Source organism: Sceloporus occidentalis, unplaced genomic scaffold (genome assembly GCF_023333645.1).
Source record: "Sceloporus occidentalis isolate IW3139 unplaced genomic scaffold, rSceOcc1.0.p SCAF_382, whole genome shotgun sequence".
Lineage (NCBI taxonomy): Eukaryota > Metazoa > Chordata > Lepidosauria > Squamata > Phrynosomatidae > Sceloporus > Sceloporus occidentalis.
The window spans coordinates 197,121-218,974 of record NW_028317362.1 but is presented as its reverse complement, the minus strand read 5'-3'; the positions used below and the strand labels follow the sequence as shown (position 1 = coordinate 218,974).

The window sequence follows — 21,854 nt, the reverse complement described above, 5'->3', positions numbered from 1 at the left end:
TAGAATTAATCTGGAAGGCCAGAGGGACCGTGGGCACAACAGCCCAGCTCCCCTACCCCCACCCAAAGGCAAATACCCCCATTGCCCCCACCTAACAGCATGTTTACCCTTAACAATCAGCATTTTGTGTATTTCATTGGGTTTTGGAGCTGACACTATCTGTTTCAGATTAAATAATAATTTTTTTTTTTAGGAAGCTGATAAATTGTCTTTGTGTCGATATTGTTTTTTGTCTCATGCAGTCTTCATACACGTGTAAAATGTTCACGCTTAAGCCACGTGTAACGTGTTTTATTTTCCCTGATATTGCTGTATTTTGCTGCCAATTCCAGGCCTTCTGACGGTGAAATGAATTCAGACAGACATTCCAGGTACTGACTTTTAACATGAATTATCTCTTTTTCTGTAAAACATTAATCGGAACTGACCCCACTACCCCTGTAGAGATATTACCGGACCCCGTACTGCAGCTGCCGAGAACCACATGCTTCGTCTGCGGTTGGAGATTACTAGCTGTGTCGGCTGTGATTAAATACTTGGCCAGGGTGCTGGTGTCTGTAATAAAGGGCCCTTTAAAATTAATGTCTACAGAACTCACTGCTCACAATGGAAAGCGTTAGTCACCGAGAATGTACGAACCTGGGCCTTTTCCCTTTTTATACCCCACATGATGTGTCACTGATTCTCCAGCAAGTTCACGTAAAAATAATAATTTGTGGATGACTCTTACGTCTAAAGACCTAGATATAATGTAAAATTTTTTGCTTTTTTTTCTGAGCAGTTAATTGTCGTTTCCACGATTTCCCTTTAATATAATAAAACCATGCTTTGGCGTTAGCCTCTCATATTTACCCCTTTTGGGCCGGTTACAGTCCTAGGCCAACACTGCCCCCTATTTGTTAGCATCTTCTGCAAGGCTGTGCAGATTGCGGTGACGCCGGAACCTCGTAGTTCCTCGTGGGCGGGGCTTGTTGTTTATGCTATAATATAGTATTATTATTGTTATTATTATTATGTTTGATCCGCATCAGCCGGTGATGGGGGACGCTTATGATATTATTATTATTATTGTTATTATTATTATGTTTGATCCGCACCAGCCGGTGATGGAGGACGGTTATGCTATTATTATTATTATTATTATTATAGTATTATTATTATTATTTTATTATTATTATTGTATTATTATTATTATTTTATTAATATTATATTATTATTATTATTATTATATTATTATTATTATATTTAATCGTTACCAGCCGGTGATGGAGGACGGTTTCCTCTCCCAATACTTTTTCTAACAGAAGAATGTTTTGGTGCTTATGGGGGGTGTTTGCATCGGTTTATCGGTCCGCGTGTCCTTGTCTTACAGAAAAGCTCTGCGCACAGAGAAATATTTATGGGAAATGAGCTGCATTTTCTGCATAGCGCAGAAGACACGCTCTCCGAAAATCTCTTTACATTCCCCAGACACTCGAAGCGTCCTCTCAAAGGCGGTGGAAATAATCCTGGCTGTTTCTATATGGGGTAAAGGCGTCCTCCTATACACGAGAAGGAGATGCTGTCGGGGGTAGCCGAGGGGTCACTCCAGTTCATCCTGGGCAGTTAGCAGACCCCACGCGTTTCAGAGAGCCCTTCTTTGAACTGTGTTCGGTGCAGAACCTGACATTCACCCAAACACATCTGCTGCACTGGAAAATAGCTGGGGGTGGGCAAAGGGACAAATGAGGACCTCCTGCAGAACCCCCCCTATGTATAAGCAAATGACGTCTCAGCGTTCACACGCCTTATAGGGCGGACGGTGGCCTGAGTGTCCCTTTAAACCAAATTCACTTCTCAAACCCCAGTAACCGACGCCGTTCCTACGACCCCCAAGGACGAGAATTTCTGGAAGAAACTTAGACTTTCCACGTCTAGAAAGGGTTTGTAAATATCGCGTCCCGAGAGCCGGGCGATGCCTTTCACAATCAGAATTTGGTGGGAAGTCGTCGCCGTCCCAACATTTAGGTCACGCGGCCACTTGTGATGTCACGACGTCTGCAGCATTTTGGGAAACTTTGCACACGCTACAGGGTCAGAAATGTGCGGTTTCTACCCATTTTCTTAATTCTCTTTGTATTCTCTTGTATCTGTGAGATGAGGCGAGGTTTCTTGCATTTCTCAGTCGTAGATATTATTGAGGGGGTCAGAGGCCAGAAATCTGTGGTTAACAGAAGTCGGTAAACTATCCGGCGCGTCTTATGACGAATCAAAGAGGAAATTTAGGGAAAATAATGAATATTTATTAAGCAACTTAATGGAAATTAACCAATTCAGACCCATTATCTTCTGTGCTTTGAAGTGATTTGCAAGAGAATTAACCATTATTTTCTTTACAATCCCCAAAATTGGATTTTTATTTTTTAACATACGTTGGAATGCTGCGGTTTACTGCATGCAAATCAGCACAGTCCTTCTTTGGTTACTGGAGTTTGAAGATGAGACTTCTGTGTCGCAGAATGGACTCCCAGTATGCATTTAACTGGGAAATATTTAATACTGGGGAATAGTAACAATAAAGGGGAATTAAAGGGTAAGAGATCAGAGAAGTGCCTGCCTCCCAGGTACCCCTGAAGTCTACCCCCTCCCGGTGCAGTTTGGATTTATGTTTGTGTTGGCTCCGCGTTAGGACTATGTGCTGACGTTCTAGGCTCTGTGTGATCTCTGATCTTTGTTTGCCGTGACTTTCAGCGGATGTGGCAGCGACGCGTTCCCTGACGCCAGGTATTTCTTCCATGTTCTAGAATCCGTTAACTCGCTTCTCAGACCCGTTTCTAGAAGTTTGTAACCGCGCTGGAGATCAGACACGGCGTTAAATTCCTTGCCCCTAATCCATGGAATGAGTTTTCAAATGCTGGTTTTGTTTGATTTTAACCCATAATCTGCCGCCGATTGTGTTCCTTTCATTTTTGCCAAATCCGCTTCCCGACTCGCTGATCTCTAATCTTCTGCTTTCTTCTCTCTTTCCTGAATAATTCTTATAGTTTCTTTGCTTTTCTCCATTATTTTTATCTGTTTTTCCTTTATGTTTTCAGTTTCTTTCTCTCTCTCATCAATAAAAGTGTTCTTGTTTACAGATCTCTAGATTCTCCAAACTGCCTCCCTGTCTTTAAATACCCCACAGAAGGCATTATTTGGTACAGTTAGGGGTGGCATTACTTGGTGCCCCTCTGGATTTAGTTGTTTTGTGCCCCTCCAGGTGGCATTGTCGTTACCCCTCTCAGATGTCAGACCGCCACGTGCCCCCATCGCCACCTTTTTTTAAATATTCATTCTAAATACACTCATTAGTAGCGTTTAATGTAATTCCTGTTACCATTGCGTGGTGTGCGGCCATGAAATACCCCGACCGCCGAACTATGAGCAAATCCCCCTGGAGTCATTATTACCCCACTGGTGGCAGCAACACACCGGTGGCGGCAGGTATTTTCTCCTTAACACTTTACCATTCCTTTCCTTTTTTTGCTTATGTTTTCTTTTTTCTCCAGACTTTGCGTGTGGTTTTTATGTCGGCGGGTAAAGAGCCGTTTGCCGCGGAGTGAGGGTCCTCCCTGTGATATTCCTTAATATTAACTCTATTTACTCGGCAGCAAAGTCAGGCATTCGGTGGCGTACGCCGGGCAGAAGCCGTGGCTGCTGAACGCTACCGTGGAGGAAAACATCACGTTTGGAAGCCCCTTCAACAAGCAGAGGTAATGAAAACGCGCCGGGTGGTCTTTCCGCCGGGCGGCGATTGTCTAAACAGCGCATGACTTGTTTGATCTGTATATTTCCGATATTCTCTATATATTCCTGGAATATGTTTTTCCGGACGCAGGTACAAAGCCGTTATCGACGCCTGCTCGCTGCAGCCGGATATCGATTTATTACCTTTTGGAGATCAAACTGAAATTGGAGAGAGGGTGAGAGAAAAAATGTCTCTGGCAGATAAACGAACCACTCGGTGCCAAACCAAAAATATGTAAGCGAGAAGAGCTGTTGAGAGCAAATATCAGCTGGAAATGAATTATAAGCGAGAAAAGACCCGCTTTACACAAATACGAGTGATGAATGCTTTGTGAAAGTAGCGCTTTGTCCTGTAAATGTTTATCTGTGACGTCTCGCGCCCCCAAATTCCCTGAGCTTCTGCCAATAATATTCGGGGAGGAAAAAAACCCAGCATTTTATCTCCACGATAACGTTAAGATGATTACATTCCTCTAAATCAGGGCCTGATCGTTAATTAATCATCACGGGCATTTAATGTATTCCTTTAACCCTTAGGGTGCTGAGGGGTGACATGGATCCCGTTCTTTTTTAACCCTCTCTTCCCCCTACACTAAAAGGGTTAATTAACCCCCATGTCTTGTTAGCGGTCTGGGTCTGGGGAAAACTCTGTGATTCCCGGAAGAAACAATGAAGACTGACCTTTAAATCCATCCTCAAGGAGGACGGCGGCGCTCGGGACTTCTCTGCCGAGACTCTCTTATCTAAAATCGGTGTGTTTTGTCTCTTCTGACTAATGACATTTAACCCATTTGTGTCCGTTAGGGCATTAATTTAAGCGGCGGCCAGCGGCAGAGGATTTGCGTGGCGAGAGCTCTCTATCAAAACACCAACATCGTCTTCCTGGTGAGATATATATCAGCAGCCGGAGCTTCATGATTCCAGCTGGATAAATGCCCCAAGGGTCAGGCCACGGGCCGGCAGTTGCCCCTGGGCTGCCCTTATTTGAACATACGTAGCTGTATTGTTTGTATGTAATGGCCAATTTCAGTACTGATCCTATAAGGGGCTTATGTGTGACAATTGTGTCTTCATCTGTAATACTGGGACCCCCAGAGCCCCCCCACATACAGAGATGTCTCACTCTGCCCCTGGACGTTTCAGGAAATGGGTATTGAATAAAGCTCACGTCTCATAGGTTGGCGTGGGGTGCTTTATAATGCCCCCCAACACGTCTCTGACAGGGTTATTAAGAGTACTTCCATTCTCATCATCCTCAACCAGCCTCTTCAGCCTGGTGATAGGGCCGCGGGTAACACTTTCCAGATCCACGGGGCAAGAAACACGATTTAGCTAATCATGTTTATTGTAAAAATATTCCAACGGTGCAATCCTCCAAGGAAATTATTACTATTTCTGTAACCTAAATTATGACATCATGCGGGTAAGAGAATATTACACGTTCCGACTCGTGTGTCTCTCCCCGTCAGGACGACCCGTTCTCAGCCCTCGACATACATCTGAGCGACCACCTGATGCAAGAAGGAATCCTGAAGTTTCTTCGAGAGGATAAGAGGACGGTGGTCTTGGTGACACATAAGTTACAGTATCTTCCGCACGCCGACTGGGTAAGAAGCCGTCACGGGACGCATCCCGGCCGCGGACGTCGCAGGCTATGTGCAAAGCGGGGCATACAGCTTGTTACTATGGCGACTGCACCGCTTCTATCACCGTGCACCAGAGCTGCTCTTTATACATAACCCTCGTAACATTAGGAACCTCGTTAATATTTCAGTTTATTTAATCTAAACCCAAATAATACGGCTTTTCAGCTAAAAAAAGGTAATTGTTTGGCTGTTGGAAAAGCCGCTAACCCTCCTGATTAATCTCATCTGGGACCGGACGGCAGACACTTAGTTTTATGGTTTGGAGATCTGCCGAGAGCAAACCGTTTTATCTCGTAATACTTTTATATCATCTCTGAAAGTAATTAGTCTGTAACGGGAGATCGTACGCGGGGGTGGGGGGTGGGGGCTTTCGGCGGTCTGTACCCCACCCTATAGATTCCTATACATGTTAAAAATGTGCAGCCGCTCGCTGGAGAAAAACCCTTATAAACTTAGGGGGTTAAGCGGTTAAGTTAACTCTCCGCTGTCCGCCACGGATGGAGTTTCTGCAGGTGAACCTGCGCTGACGATGATTGTGAGAGACGGGTGTAAATGCCACTTTTTGTTAGTTTTTTTATTTTATATGTTACCTTTTCCCTCTTTTTTCAAGGACGCATTACTGGACTTTTAAAAAGTGAATTAAGATAATTACCCCTAAATCCTGGGGATCAAGGTTTTTATAAAGCGGATAAATAGGAATAAATAGTGTTTGTGGCCCTCGGGTATTTTCAGATTATCGCCATGAAAGACGGCTCTGTCCTGAGAGAGGGAACGTTAAAGGACATTCAGAACAACGACAACGAGCTGTACGAGCACTGGAAGACGCTGATGAACCGGCAGGACCAGGAGCTCGAGAAGGTAGAAGCTCGTGTGCCCCCCGCGGGGTGTGATATCGCTTGTATGTTACATGTGGGGCCGAATGGGGGGTCTTGTTACTAAATCTCAGGGAGATGCCGACAGCAGGAAATATCCACGTCTCCGACACCAGAGAATAGAAAGAGCATCAAAAAGATTCCACTGAAGGGTCCGAGATCCCCAGATCATTCCATTCTTACCAACCTAGAATTTACCGGCGGATCGTCTCCCGCCGGCCCCCCGTCTAGTCTCCCGTTCCTCCCGCTGTAACAACTCAAACCCTAATCTCGTTTCAGATTCAGGAGCCATTATTAGTTTTAGAATGAATCGGGTCCATTATGTGTTATGCGGATGTTTGCACATTTCTGTGTGTTTTGCGTAATACTTATTACTGTTACGTTGTGCACCAAAGGGACCGGCACATCATATAATATTTTTTAATGTGTTTGTATGGTGGCTGTGATTGGCCACTTGGCATATTTACTGATTGGAGAAATCCCCCCCCCACCCCGGCACTCACTTATTTAAGAACGTTGTCTTTGCTCTGACGGATAATATGTTTTCTCAGGACACCGATGCTGACCAGGCCGCCATGGAGAGGAAGACTCTGCGGAGAGCGATGTACTCCAGAGAAGCCAAAGCCCAGATCGAGGATGAGGAGGAAGGTACGGGGGGCCGGGGGGCTTCACTTCGGGAGTCAGACTGCCAGCTGCATGCTGGGAAATGCCGGGTCTTATGGAGGTGCCTCTGTATTCTTCTCAAGGGCCATTGTCCCCCTACTTCAAACGCATCGAATAAATGATACAATGAAACACGGAATACAGAATTCACCGACCGACTTTAATGAGGGTTTAGTAGAGAGAATGTCCTGTTTAAAGTTAAGCTGTATGTCCCTCCAATATCCGCCGCGGCGGCCATCTTTTCCCCTTTCAGAGGAGGAGGAGGAGGAGGATGAGGAGGATAACATGTCCACCGTGATGAGGCTGAGGACCAAGATGCCGTGGAGAACGTGCTGGAAATACCTGACGTCGGGCGGATATCTCCTGCTTTTTCTGATGGTCGTGTCCAAGCTTTTGAAGCACTCGGTTATCGTAGCCATCGACTACTGGCTGGTTCACTGGACCTCGTCTAATAGCACCAGCGATGGGGTAATAAGGCACCCGGGGGAGGCTGCTTTCTGTGTTTAAATCGTATCATACGCCAAAGGATATATTGCGGGTTTTGGGGTTATGCCCTCCCCAAATAAATGCGCTGCTATAATCAGGCCCCATGTTATAAACAGGACCCCACGTTATAAACAGGCCCCCATGTTATAAACAGGACCCCACTTTATAAACAGGCCCCCATGTTATAAACAGGACCCCACGTTATAAACAGGCCCCCATGTTATAAACAGGACCCCACATTACAAACAGGCCCCCATGTTATAAACAGGCCCCCATGTTATAAACAGGCCCCCATGTTATAAACAGGCCCCCATGTTATAAACAGGACCCCACATTACAAACAGGCCCCCATGTTATAAACAGGCCCCCATGTTATAAACAGGACCCCACGTTATAAATAGGCCCCCATGTTATAAACAGGACCCCACGTTATAAACAGGCCCCCATGTTATAAACAGGACCCCACGTTATAAACAGGCCCCCATGTTATAAACAGGCCCCCGGGAGTGCAGTCATGTTGTGGCCCTGCACAGGGTCCGTGGTCTCCGTGGCGGGATGGCGTGGCGTTAAACCTCTCTCTCTCTCTCTCTCTCTCTCTCTCTCTCTCTATCTCTCTCTCTCTTTCTCTCGTGGCGTTAAACATCTCTCTCTCTCTCTCTTCCTCTCTCTCTCTCTCTCTCTCTCTCCCTCTCTCTCTCTCCCTCTCTCTCCCTCTCTCTCTCTATCTCTCTCACTCTTTCTCCCTCTCTCTCTCCCTCTCTCTCTCTCTCTCTCTCTCTCTCAGACGGATCGCTCGTACTACGTGGTGAGATTCAGCATCCTCAGTGCTCTGGGGATCGTTCTGTGTCTGGTCACCTCGTTATCGGTGGAGTGGTTGGGTCTCACAGCCGCCAAGAACCTGCATGACAACCTCTTGAAGAAGATCATCCTGGCACCGATCCGGTAAATATTAATTCCTGTTACCCCACGAGAGTAACTATTAACGGCGGAAATAGGTTGGCTTTTTCTGTAATGTCTGTATTTTTTGTTCTCTTTATCAGATTTTTTGATACGACGCCGCTTGGCCTAATTTTAAATCGCTTTTCTGCCGACACCAACATCATTGACCAGGTAAGAAGTTCTGCGCGGAACGTACCGGCTGGGTTCTGCCCCGGCAGGATGGTAATTGATTTTTCTGGCAGGTTCTGTATCAGGGCTCGGCCGTGATTGGGAAGCTCTAGTGAGCCCGTAAGGTGCTGCGCCGGCTCTTCGCGTTGCCCGGGGCCCGATGCTTCATTAAAAGAATTTATTTATTGGAAAAGACCGAGCCGTGTTTTGGGGAGCCTTCCATTTATTTCTTCCTTTTGGGGTTTTCCGCCAGCACATCCCTCCGACCCTGGAGTCCCTGACCAGGTCCACCCTGCTGTGTCTGTGCGCCATCGGCCTGATCTCCTGCGCCACGCCGCTCTTCCTGATCGCGCTGGTGCCGCTCGGGGTGGCGTTTTACTTCATCCAGAAATACTTTAGAGTCGCCTCCAAGTACGTACGACGGGATGAACGTGCGCAGCTTAAACTAGTAAAATATTGGAAAACGATTAAATATTTTAGGTCCGCCGGGTTGCCAGGCAGGCAGTGAGGGATCTTCCCTTCCTTCTGCGTAACCCAACAGACCTAAAACCTGAATTTTATGGGATTATTTTGGCCGTTGCACACAGTCGGGGGTTTATTGATGTAAGAGGTGTCAGGTTGAGTATTTTGCGCCTCCTTTGCCCTCACAGAGTTACCCCTGACACGGGTAGAGTTGCTGTTTTATTACCCCCTTTGGGGTTATTTTCCCGCAGAGATCTCCAGGAATTGGATGATAATACCCAGCTCCCGTTACTGTGTCACTTCTCCGAGACCGCCGAGGGACTCACAACGATCCGCGCATTCAAGTAGGTGCCCTGCGTGTCCTGTGTATGGAACACGCGTGTATCCTGACCGGTTACAGGTTTTACGCTGTCGTTGATGTCCCCGAGAACTTCTTCAGGTCAGAAGGGACCTGAAGAAGAGCCCAGCGATGACACTTTGTATCCCCGCCATCCCATTGCATAGAAACGTCCGGGAGCCGTCCCTGGAACCCCTCTCTAGACTTTCTGAGACCCCTATGCAGTCTGCGCTGGGGTGAGAACTGCAGAGTGTGGGGTCCCTAAGACCCTCGCAGCCCTCCAGACCCTTTCACTCACATGTCACCCGAGCCATGACAGAACCCCCGGACATCTCTTTTCCCAGCATGTCTCTCCAGCGCAGTCATACGACGGCCGCGGCTCGGTCTTCATCGTCTGTCTGATAACAGTCGTGAAGGAACGCAGACCATCGTCTTCCTCATGTGCCAAACACAGATACTCGCCGTAAATTACCCCGTGACTGGCTCCGGTCTTTAGATCTTCTGTGTTTGTTTGCTCGGAAGGAAATTCTCATGATGTGGAATTTTCTTTTTATCTCGGATCTCGGGTCTCACACAGCGCTCCATGAGACATATTTACAGCCCTACCCTTAATACACAGGGGCGCCCGGACCCCCAACTTCTCAGCTGACATGATGGATAAAGTGAGGGGTTATTATATAGCTTTACCTTATATAGCAATATGTAGGGGGTCCCTTTAGCGCATGGTTGGAAGGGAGACCGACGGGTCATGTTATGCGCATGTGAATAACGATACGTTAATTAATAACACATTAATTAAACGTCTCTCTGCAGACATGAAGCCCGGTTCAAGCAGAGGATGCTGGAGCTGACGGACACAAATAACCTGGCGTATTTATTCCTGTCGGCGGCAAACCGGTGGCTCGAGGTCAGGACGGTAAGTGTGTCGGGGGAAGCATCACCCCATGGGGGGGATTTTATACCCCATCCCAAGTCCAGACCTGGATAAATGAAAGCCGGAGGACATCACTTGGGCTGCAGAGGTATCAAAGGGGTTAATTAACGCCTAGAATGTGAATCTGGTTCATTTTACATAAAAGCAGAGATAAGGGCAGGAGATAATTCCCAGCACACCCAGCCATCTAATGTTACTTGGGCTCAGCTAATACACTACTTGGAATTTCAGTACTCAAACTGTCTCTGCTGGGAGGCTGTTCTCAGAATCCTCTAGAACTACTACGTTTTCCAGAAACCCCTTCGGATAAATGAACGTACAGGTTGCGCAGGAAGAAAATTGCAGAATCCGCAGGAAAGGTTTATTATTGTGGTTTTGGGGAGGAATTTGATTCCGGTTATTTGATAAAGTCGGAGGGTACAGAACACTCTGTTTTAGGACTCCGTGAGAGGCCGAGCCGCGCTAATCTTTTGTTTAAATTACATGCGATACAGAAGTAGCCCCGGCGGCAAATATTTACATAAAAGCACAAAGCAGAGGGGAGCGCAAACTCTTTAAAGGAGCAGTCACAGGGCAAAAATACAGTAATATAACCCCCCAGCGCTGTATACAGTAATATAACCCCCAGCGATGTATACAGTAATATAACCCCCAGCGCTGTATACAGTAATATAACCCCCAGCGCTGTATACAGTAATATAACCCCCCAGCGATGTATACAGTAATATAACCCCCCAGCGCTGTATACAGTAATATACCCCCCAGCGCTGTATACAGTAATATAACCCCAGCGCTGTATACAGTAATATAACCCCCAGCGCTGTATACAGTAATATAACCCCCCAGCGATGTATACAGTAATATAACCCCCAGCGCTGTATACAGTAATATAACCCCCAGCGCTGTATACAGTAATATAACCCCCAGCGCTATATACAGTAATATAACCCCCAGTGATGTATACAGTAATATAACCCCCAGCGCTGTATACAGTAATATAACCCCAAGCACTGTATACAGTAATATAACCCCCAGCGCTGTATACAGTAATATAACCCCCCAGCGCTGTATACAGTAATATAACCCCCCAGCGCTGTATACAGTAATATAACCCCCAGCGCTGTATACAGTAATATAGCCCCCCAGCGCTGTATACAGTAATAACCCCCAGCACAGTATACAGTAATATAACCCCCCAGCCCTGTATACAGTAATATAGCCCCCCAGCGCTGTATACAGTAATATAACCCCCAGCGCTGTATACAGTAATATAACCCCCAGCGCTATATACAGTAATGTCGGTCGCTGACAAACACCTGATTTTATCTCATTTTGCCCCAATATTCTCCCTTTATTTGCAGACCCTGATGATTTCACCTCTTTTCTCCACAGGATTATTTAGGCGCCTGCATCGTTCTTACGGCTGCAGTGACCTCCATTATATACGGCCTGAACTCTGGGATCGTAGGCCTGGGCCTCACCTACGCGCTGACGGTACGTCCTCCACCTAATGTCCCAATACCGCGCGGATTTACATGAGAATATTTATAGAGTAACCGATAAAGGTGACGCGGAGCACAACGTGAAAGCGGGTATCATTTTATTTATTAGTCGCGAGCGAGCGAGAGATCCTGCAGGGGAATTCTTTTCTCTCTGATTTATTTTATCATTTTTATTTATGTAGAATGTCGCAATATTCTTAATGATTGTAATCGTCTAGGTAACCAATTACCTGAACTGGGTGGTGAGAAACCTGGCCGACCTGGAGGTTCAGATCGGAGCCGTGAAGAAGGTGAACGGATTTCTGAACATAGACTCGGAGAGTTACGAGGGGACTATAGGTACAGGATGCACGTTGCTAATGGTGACCGCCAGGCGTTCGGTGACGTCGTCATGATGTCATCGCGAAGCACTCGGCGCGTGGGGGGGGGGGCTCCGTGGGAACGCGTGGCTTTGTTTTCATTTTATCTCGACTTCTCTGTTCTTTGGAGAGACCTCTGATGAAGTGACAGCAGATTCCTCTAACCCTAGAAAAAAGAAAATAACATTGTGTTCTTTACATGAAAAATATTATGATTTCTAAACTGGCGATAATGTTGTTTAACATCCTGGACTTCAAAGAAATGTTTGTCCGTATCCAGCACGGCTTCCACCCCGACGCCTTCTAAGACTCCCCTCCTCCTCTTTCAAAACTCTGGGCTTACGTTTGGGTGACGGGGGTAATACTAAAAAACAAAGCCCCCCCCGTACCCCCTGAAACTCCAGTATGGCAGAGCTGAAACCGGGGTCATTGGGAGGGGGTGGTAGTGACATAACGTGGACCCCCGCCACGTCCAGGCGCAATCGTATCATCTAATTTGGGTCCACGTGAGGAGCCGGGTATTGAGGGTCACCTTGTGGTCGCTCCCCCTGGCTACAGGGTTACAGAAGTTGTCAGCAGATCAGAACCGTTTGTTTCATCATCTCTTTAACTTTAATTATTAATTATTATTAATCCTTTTTTTGTTTTTTTTCTTCCAGACGCTCAGCAGGTGCCGGAGGATTGGCCGAGTCAGGGAGAGATAAAAATTAGTGATCTGTGCGTGAGATACGACAATAACCTCAAACCGGTCCTTAAACACGTGAAAGCGTACATTAAACCGGGACAGAAGGTACAGCACACGCGTGCTCCGGGGTCATTGTGCGGTGAAAACATGGAATTACTTAACCTGATTTATTTATCTCACGTGGAAAATAGCAAATGACAAAAGGACAAATCTTCCCCTGCGGACATTCAGTCGGATCGGGGGGTTCTCCGGTGTCGGCCCGCGTGGGCCGCTGAATCATTGGTCTCACAGTCTTTCTTTTGATAGGAATTCTGAATTTTGTGTTTATATCGCGTGGTCCGCACTAAAGGCGTTGAGTCTGCGGTGGGAAATTTAGTTAAAAACTAGGAAATGACAGGCAAGAGCGGAATGCTCTGAACACTGGCCAATGGCGGCATCGCGCATGCGACTTCTACCCCATCGTCCCCTCTGATTGGCCTCAATCGCTGAGAAAACCAATATTAACGTGATTATTTTGCAGGTCGGTATCTGCGGAAGGACCGGAAGCGGGAAATCTTCCCTCTCTCTCGCTTTTTTCCGGATGGTGGATATATTTGACGGTTGGTTTAAGTGCTTTTTATCAAAGCGTTTGCTCCAGCGCTGGATCGTTTGTGTGTCTTTGATAGCGCATGCAACCTGTGCGGGGAAGATTTTTCTGTAACGTGGCCGTGGCTAGATCCAGAAGGAGCTCACAATTTCTAATTGTGCCTCAAAGGGGGTTAAAATACTCTCCAGCCATATAACCAATCCTGTCCTTATAACCCGTTATATCCCTGTATATTCCTCATATTATATATTATATACTCTCCGGCCGTATAACTAATTCCGTCCTTATAACCCATTATATCCTGTATATTCCTCATATTATATATTATATACTCTCCGGCCGTATAACTAATCCCGTCCTTATAACCCATTATATCCTGTATATTCCTCATATTATATATTATATACTCTCCGGCCGTATAACTAATCCCGCTTTATAACCCGTTATATTCCTGTATATTCCTCATATTATATATTATATACTCTCCGGCTGTATAACTAATCCTGCCCTTATAACCCGTTATATCCTGTATATTCCTCATATTATATATTATATACTCTCCCCCCTTATAACTAATCCCATCCTTATAACCCGTTATATCCTGTATATTCCTCATATTATATATTATATACTCTCCGGCCGTATAACTAATCCCGTCCTTATAACCCGTTATATCCTGTATATTCCTCATATTATATATTATATACTCTCCGGCCGTATAACTAATCCCGTCCTTATAACCCGTTATATCCTGTATATTCCTCATATTATATATTATATACTCTCCGGCCGTATAACTAATCCCATCCTTATAACCTGTTATATCCTGTATATTCCTCATATTATATATTATATACTCTCCAGCCATATAACCAATCCTGTCCTTATAACCCGTTATATCCTGTATATTCCTCATATTATATATTATATACTCTCCAGCCATATAACCAATCCTGTCCTTATAACCCGTTATATCCTATATATTCCTCATATTATATATTATATACTCTCCCGCCCGTATAACCAATCCTGTCCTTATAACCCGTTATATCCTGTATATTCCTCATATTATTTATTATATACTCTCCCGCCCGTATAACCAATCCTGTCCTTATAACCCGTTATATCCCTGTATATTCCTCATATTATATATTATATACTCTCCGGCCATATAACTAATCCCATCCTTATAACCCGTTATATCCTGTATATTCCTCATATTATATATTATATACTCTCCGGCCGTATAACTAATCCCGTCCTTATAACCCGTTATATCCCTGTATATTCCTCATATGATATATTATATACTCTCCGGCCGTATAACTAATCCCGCTTCATAACCCGTTATATACTGTATATTCCTCATATTATATATTATATACTCTCCGGCCGTATAACTAATCCCGTCCTTATAACCCGTTATATCCTGTATATTCCTCATATTATATATTATATACTCTCCGGCCGTATAACTAATCCCGTCCTTATAACCCGTTATATCCTGTATATTCCTCATATTATATATTATATACTCTCCGGCCGTATAACTAATCCCATCCTTATAACCTGTTATAGCCTGTATATTCCTCATATTATATATTATATACTCTCCGGCCGTATAACTAATCCCGTCCTTATAACCCGTTATATCCCTGTATATTCCTCATATTATATATTATATACTCTCCGGCCGTATAACTAATCCCGTCCTTATAACCCGTTATATCCTGTATATTCCTCATATTATATACTCTCCCCCCGTATAACTAATCCCGTCCTTATAACACGTTATATCCTGTATATTCCTCATATTATATATTATATACTCTCCCCCCGTATAACTAATCCCGTCCTTATAACCCGTTATATCCTGTATATTCCTCATATTATATATTATATACTCCCCGCCCGTATAACTAATCCCGCTTTATAACCCGTTATATCCCTGTATATTCCTCATATTATATATTATATACTCTCCCCCCTTATAACTAATCCCATCCTTATAACCCGTTATATCCTGTATATTCCTCATATTATATATTATATACTCTCCGGCCGTATAACTAATCCCGTCCTTATAACCCGTTATATCCCTGTATATTCCTCATATTATATATTATATACTCTCCTCCATATAACTAATCCCGTCCTTATAACCCGTTATATCCCTGTATAGTCCTCATATTATATATTATATACTCTCCGGCCGTATAACTAATCCCGTCCTTATAACCCGTTATATCCCTGTATATTCCTCATATTATATATTATATACTCTCCTCCATATAACTAATCCCGTCCTTATAACCCGTTATATCCCTGTATATTCCTCGTATTGTATATTATATACTCTCCACCCGTATAACTAATCCCGTCCTTATAACCTGTTATATCGTGTATATTCCTCATATTATATATTATATACTCTCCGGCCGTATAACTAATCCCGTCCTTATAACCCGTTATATCCTGTATATTCCTCATATTATATATTATATACTCTCCGGCCGTATAACTAATCCCTTCCTTATAACCCGTTATATCCCTGTATATTCCTCATATTATATATTATATACTCTCCCCCCTTATAACTAATCCCATCCTTATAACCCGTTATATCCTGTATATTCCTCATATTATATATTATATACTCTCCGGCCGTATAACTAATCCCGTCCTTATAACCCGTTATATCCCTGTATATTCCTCATATGATATATTATATACTCTCCGGCCGTATAACTAATCCCGCTTTATAACCCGTTATATCCCTGTATATTCCTCATATTATATATTATATACTCTCCGGCCGTATAACTAATCCCGTCCTTATAACCCGTTATATCCCTGTATATTCCTCATATGATATATTATATACTCTCCGGCCGTATAACTAATCCCGTCCTTATAACCCGTTATATCCCTGTATATTCCTCATATTATATATTATATACTCTCCGGCCGTATAACTAATCCCGTCCTTATAACCCGTTATATCCCTGTATATTCCTCATATTATATATTATATACTCTCCTCCATATGACTAATCCTGTCCTTATAACCCGTTATATCCTGTATATTCCTCATATTATATACTCTCCGGCTGTATAACTAATCCCGTCCTTATAACCCGTTATATCCTGTATATTCCTCATATTATGTATTATATACTCTCCGGCCGTATAACTAATCCCGTCCTTATAACCCGTTATATCCTGTATATTCCTCATATTATATATTATATACTCTCCGGCCGTATAACTAATCCCGTCCTTATAACCCGTTATATCCTGTATATTCCTCATATTATATATTATATACTCTCCAGCCCGTGGTTGAGCATCTCCTGGGGCTTCAAACTCTTGATTTTTATTTTTTTGCCGTATATTAGGTTCCCGGCTCTCGCTGACGGCAGACATCTGTGTTTAGGTTTTACTAAAAAATGCAAATAAAGTGTAAATCCTATTTTTAGCCGTTTTTGCCAGGGCTCGTTCCGGTGCGCAGCTCCTGTCACCATATTTCTGATTATTCCGTGTAAATGAGGGACAGCGACCCGGCAGCCAAGATCTTTTCTGTATCTCTCAGGAAGATCTTATGGTTTTTATTGCATTTTTGTGGCTTGTAATAAACGTCTCGGGTGTTTACGGCGGATACTTAACATCTGACGACGGCCGTTTATTGTATGAATGTATTATACGGCCTTAACGTGCCCGCTTAGCTGTAATTACTGCAGCTCGGCACCGTTTGGTTTCAGAGCCCTTTTTCTTTGTCGCGCAGGGAAGATCGTTATTGATGGGATCGACATCTCCAAGCTTCCCCTGCACACGTTACGCTCCAGACTGTCCATCATCCTCCAGGACCCCGTACTGTTCAGCGGCTCCATCCGGTGCGGAATCAGTAACCCCAATACCCCCCCCGATCTGTCTCCCTAAAATCACACACTGGCCTGACCTGGGGCGGCTGGCTGTGTCTGCGCATGCTTAGCTGGCAGTTCCCGGAATATATTATTATTGGAACGGCGGAGTGTTATGTATTTATAAAAGCCCTCCCCGCCGTGATGCCGACCTCTGGGGTTAACGGTAAAAGTGTTAGATCAGCAAGTGGAATACAGCCAATGGGAGAGTGACGCACCACCTTACTCCTCTCCGATTGGCTGCGCCGTGTCCTATTTCAGACTCCTTACATATATAAAGAAGTTAGGGTTCCCAGAAAAACCCCGGACTTTCTGTACGTGAATATGTATTGGGGTCCCCCCCCCCGGAATCCCCGGAATATCGCTGTAGTCACCACGGTCCAGTGGGTTTATTTAAATACCGGCACGTTCTCTTTTACTGGTTTATAACGAATGTTAACCCTGTGAAAGCAATGCATTACTGACCCCCTGGCAATCAGATGGTTAACGTCAGTTTTAAGAAAATATCTTCCGCCTTAACGCCATAGTTTTGGAAAGAGTTGACATTGTGTTTAATGATGTTTTTCTCCGTTATCGGAGCTTTTGGGATCCTTAGAAGTCCCTGAGGAAGTTTTTACAGTAATTAAAAGTCAAATATTTTTCAGACTTTGGGAACTTGGTGATGTCATAAAGATAGATTTTTTTCCCAGAAAATGTCTGTTTACAACTCACACAATCATCAGCCGTACGCGACAAAACAGGGATATTTATAGCCCTCTCTGCTGATTAATGGGATAGCCTCGTTTAAAGTCGGTTTCACTTTAAGTCAGGTGACTGGCGGTCAGGAGTTAAACGCCATAACGGCCCCCGGTGTGTTTTGAGCTCTCGCCGTGTGAGCGAGGAATAAATCGTGACGCGGTTTTCGGTATACGGTGGGAATGTGAGCTCAGCGTCAGAGCCGAGGGGCTTCACCCTTCCAGACGCAAATAACGCGACTCTCCCCACTTCTGATTTCTGCGCAGGTTAAACCTGGACCCGGAATGTAAATGCACCGACGACAGGCTCTGGGAGGCGCTGGAAATCGCGCAGCTCAAGAACCTGGTGAAGGCTCTGCCGGGAGGGCTGGGTACGTCCTAAATCTCTCCGCTTTATTGTACGGCCGCCAGACCCCAGATGAAAGGGAGCCGCGTTTAAACCCGTCTGGATGGGATCAGCCGCGGGAGGCAGATTTCCATTTAAAGCCATTGGAATAAACTCTCGGCTGGAGCGTTCCGTGCGAGGAGGGCAGAGGAAACCACGTTTAGAGAGCTGATGGCGTAAAAAAATAACCGTGAATGTTTGAGTGTGCGAGAGATGCCTCTGAGCGTATACATCTGAGCGTGCGTGCCTCTGAGCGTGTGTGCCTCTGAGCATATGCTTATGAGTGTGCGGGGCTCTGAGTGTATGCACATGAGTGTGCGTGCCTCTGAGCGTATGCCTCTGAGCGTGCGTGCCTGGTCTCAGACCCCATCCATTTTCTCCCCGTTTTTCTGCCGCCCCGGCATTAAGCATCACCCAATCAGGCAGCAGCTTCTTGCCGGGGAGACGATTACCGAGTGTTATAAGTTACGTTTGGTTCGCAGACGCGATGGTCACGGAGGGAGGGGAGAATTTCAGCGTCGGACAGAGGCAGCTCTTCTGCTTGGCCAGAGCCTTCGTACGGAAGAGCAGCATCCTGATCATGGACGAGGCCACGGCTTCCATAGACATGGCCACGGTGAGCGCGCCTGTCCCCGCCGGCCCTTCTCTCTCATCCCTCTATCTCTCATCCCTCTATCTCTTATCCCTCTCTCTCTCATCCCTCTATCTCTTATCACTCTCTCTCATCCCTCTCTCTCTCTCATCCCTCTATCTCTCATCCCTCTATCTCTTATCCCTCTATCTCTTATCCCTCTATCTCTCATCCCTCTATCTCTCATCCCTCTATCTCTTATCCCTCTCTCTCTCATCCCTCTATCTCTTATCACTCTCTCTCATCCCTCTCTCTCTCTCATCCCTCTATCTCTCATCCCTCTATCTCTCATCCCTCTATCTCTCATCCCTCTATCTCTCATCCCTCTATCTCTTATCCCTCTATCTCTCATCCCTCTATCTCTGTCCTTCTCTTTTATTTCTTGCCCCGCCTCTCCTTTCTGCCCCTCTCCATTTCTCCCGCCTGTCCTCGGCGTAAACGATTAACGCGTGAACTCCTTTCTTTGCAGGAAAACATTTTGCAGAAGGTGGTGATGACGGCGTTTGCTGACCGGACGGTGGTGACCATTGCAGTAAGTAGAGGAAACGGGGCAGATCGCTAATCGCAGTTCACCCTCGGAAAGTACCCCCCCGGGGCAGTCGGGTTCAAGTGATATATTCTGTTATCCTCGTCTTAATGTGGCGACTTTTCTAGACAGTTTAGGGTTTATGGCCATTTTCTTGGCCCTCTGGTTACAGACGGGTAATGACTCCGGCTCTCTGAGTAAACCAGGTCACAGAGAAGGGCACAGAATGCCGACGGGAACAATGTTACCGGGTGACACAGAGAGCCAATCAAATCGCCGGCCAGAATCTCTTGCCAATGAGCGTCGGGTACCTGGGGCATGGCAGCCAATCAGTTAAGAACGGGACGGTCCGTGGGGGAGGGAAGGGGAGATTTACACAAAACAGCCAATAGACACATAGTCGGGGGGCGGGGGTACTGTAGGAGCGACCAATCGAATCGAATGAGAAAACATTACCCACCAACAGCACTACATGTGCCGGCGATGGAGCTGGAAACACAAAACCGAGAACAAAGAAACGGTAACAGGACGAGTTACGCTTACAAAACGCGTCGGCCCCCACGTCATAAATATGACAGGAAACAGACTTCTCCGTTTTCTGCATATTTTTTTAAAATTTTCTGTGATTTTACTGAATAAAGCGAAAAATTAGAGATTCTGTTTCTCTGTACTTTACTGTCTCTCCCCTCTCGCACCTGACTGTCTCTCTTCTCTCTCTCTTCTCTCTGTCGTGTCCGTCCCGCTCTGTAGCACCGAGTCTCCACCATCTTGGACTCAGACATCGTTCTAGTCTTTTCCGAGGGTATTTTGGTAGAAAGCGACACTTCCTCAAACCTGCTGTCCATCCCGGCCGGGCTCTTTACTTACCTGGTTAAAAGTCACAAGTAGAATTTCTGCGACGCTCGCATTCTCTGGTTGGTACAACGAGTCTCGCTCCGCTGCCGGACCCCCGAACCCCGTAAAGAGAGGGGAACCCAAACAACAAACAGCTTTTCTTTACATAGAAAATGCCTTCATCGCTGCCCTTAATCCCAAAACCCCCTGCACAGTAAATGCGTCTCTGACCCCAAGAGCTTACATTCAGATATCCATTATGGAACATTGGCTGTTCACTATGCTCACACATACTCTGTCTGACGTCCTCTGTAAGCTCTTGGGCTAAGTTCCCACACGCAGCCTCCTTCTCTGTCCTTTCCTCTTTTCCCGGTTATAAGCCTTCTATCTAAATGATATATTTATAAATTACACAAAAAAGTGTACTTTTGGCCCGTTATTCCCGCAGCGACCCGGGAATCGGAATGATTTTTATTCTTTTCTGGCTGTTAAATTTCATATATTTTTTTGCTGGATAAACGTATTTCTGACTCTTTTTGTCCGTCGCAGCATCGGGTCCACACGATTCTCACGGCCGACCTGGTGATCGTCATGAGACGGGGAAACATCCTCGAGTACGACACTCCGGAGCGTCTCCTCGCGCAGGAGGACAGCATCTTTGCCTCGTTTGTGCGAGCCGACATGTGACCACCCGTCCCGGGGCCCCCGTCACACGTCCAGCGACCCCCCCGTCACCTGTTTTTATAGCTTTTTATAACTAAAGGAAACCTTTCTATTTTCTATTTAAGAGCTTTTTGGGCTGAGAAATGTCGGGTTTTACTATATTTTTATGTCACATAGAAATAAAATTTTCTGCACTGATTTTGAAAGAACTCGGCGTCGGTTTCATTCAAACGTTAAAGCGAGGAGCCGGAGAAAGAGACGTCCAACTATACATTATACAGGGCCCCAGCTAACTGATTTATCTATACATTATACAGGGCCCCGGCTAACTGATTTATCTATACATTATACAGGGGGCCGGTCACTGATTTATCTATACATTATACAGGGCCCCCGGCTCGCTGATTTATCTATACATTATACAGGGGGCCGGTCACTGATTTATCTATACATTATACAGAGCCCCACTCGCTGATTTATCTATACATTATACAGGGGCCGGTCACTGATTTATCTATACATTATACAGGGGGCCGGTCACTGATTTATCTATACATTATACAGGGGGGCAGTCACTGATTTATCTATACATTATACAGGGGGCCGGTCGCTGATTTATCTATACATTATACAGGGGGGCAGTCACTGATTTATCTATACATTATACAATGGGCCGGTCACTGATTTATCTATACATTATACAGGGGGCCGGTCACTGATTTATCTATACATTATACAGAGTCCCAGCCCGCTGATT

At 45.3% G+C, this 21,854-nt stretch overlaps 1 protein-coding gene across 1 annotated transcript in view; it reads left to right on the top strand.

Moving 5' to 3' along the window:
• Positions 1-21,121, top strand: part of LOC149273381 (ATP-binding cassette sub-family C member 9-like) — a 29,429-nt gene extending 8,308 nt beyond the window's left edge. The window contains exons 17-37 of the mRNA XM_089506402.1: positions 3,630-3,731; positions 3,857-3,941; positions 4,570-4,650; positions 5,235-5,372; positions 6,144-6,269; positions 6,835-6,931; positions 7,200-7,435; positions 8,217-8,374; positions 8,473-8,542; positions 8,793-8,950; positions 9,253-9,345; positions 10,152-10,254; positions 11,665-11,766; positions 11,993-12,113; positions 12,793-12,923; positions 13,339-13,417; positions 17,189-17,297; positions 18,326-18,429; positions 18,926-19,059; positions 19,544-19,606; positions 20,984-21,121. Coding sequence (XP_089362528.1) covers positions 3,630-3,731; positions 3,857-3,941; positions 4,570-4,650; positions 5,235-5,372; positions 6,144-6,269; positions 6,835-6,931; positions 7,200-7,435; positions 8,217-8,374; positions 8,473-8,542; positions 8,793-8,950; positions 9,253-9,345; positions 10,152-10,254; positions 11,665-11,766; positions 11,993-12,113; positions 12,793-12,923; positions 13,339-13,417; positions 17,189-17,297; positions 18,326-18,429; positions 18,926-19,059; positions 19,544-19,606; positions 20,984-21,121 — 2,428 coding nt within the window. The remainder of the gene's footprint in view (positions 1-3,629; positions 3,732-3,856; positions 3,942-4,569; positions 4,651-5,234; positions 5,373-6,143; positions 6,270-6,834; positions 6,932-7,199; positions 7,436-8,216; positions 8,375-8,472; positions 8,543-8,792; positions 8,951-9,252; positions 9,346-10,151; positions 10,255-11,664; positions 11,767-11,992; positions 12,114-12,792; positions 12,924-13,338; positions 13,418-17,188; positions 17,298-18,325; positions 18,430-18,925; positions 19,060-19,543; positions 19,607-20,983) is intronic.
• Positions 21,122-21,854: the final 733 nt, after the last annotated feature.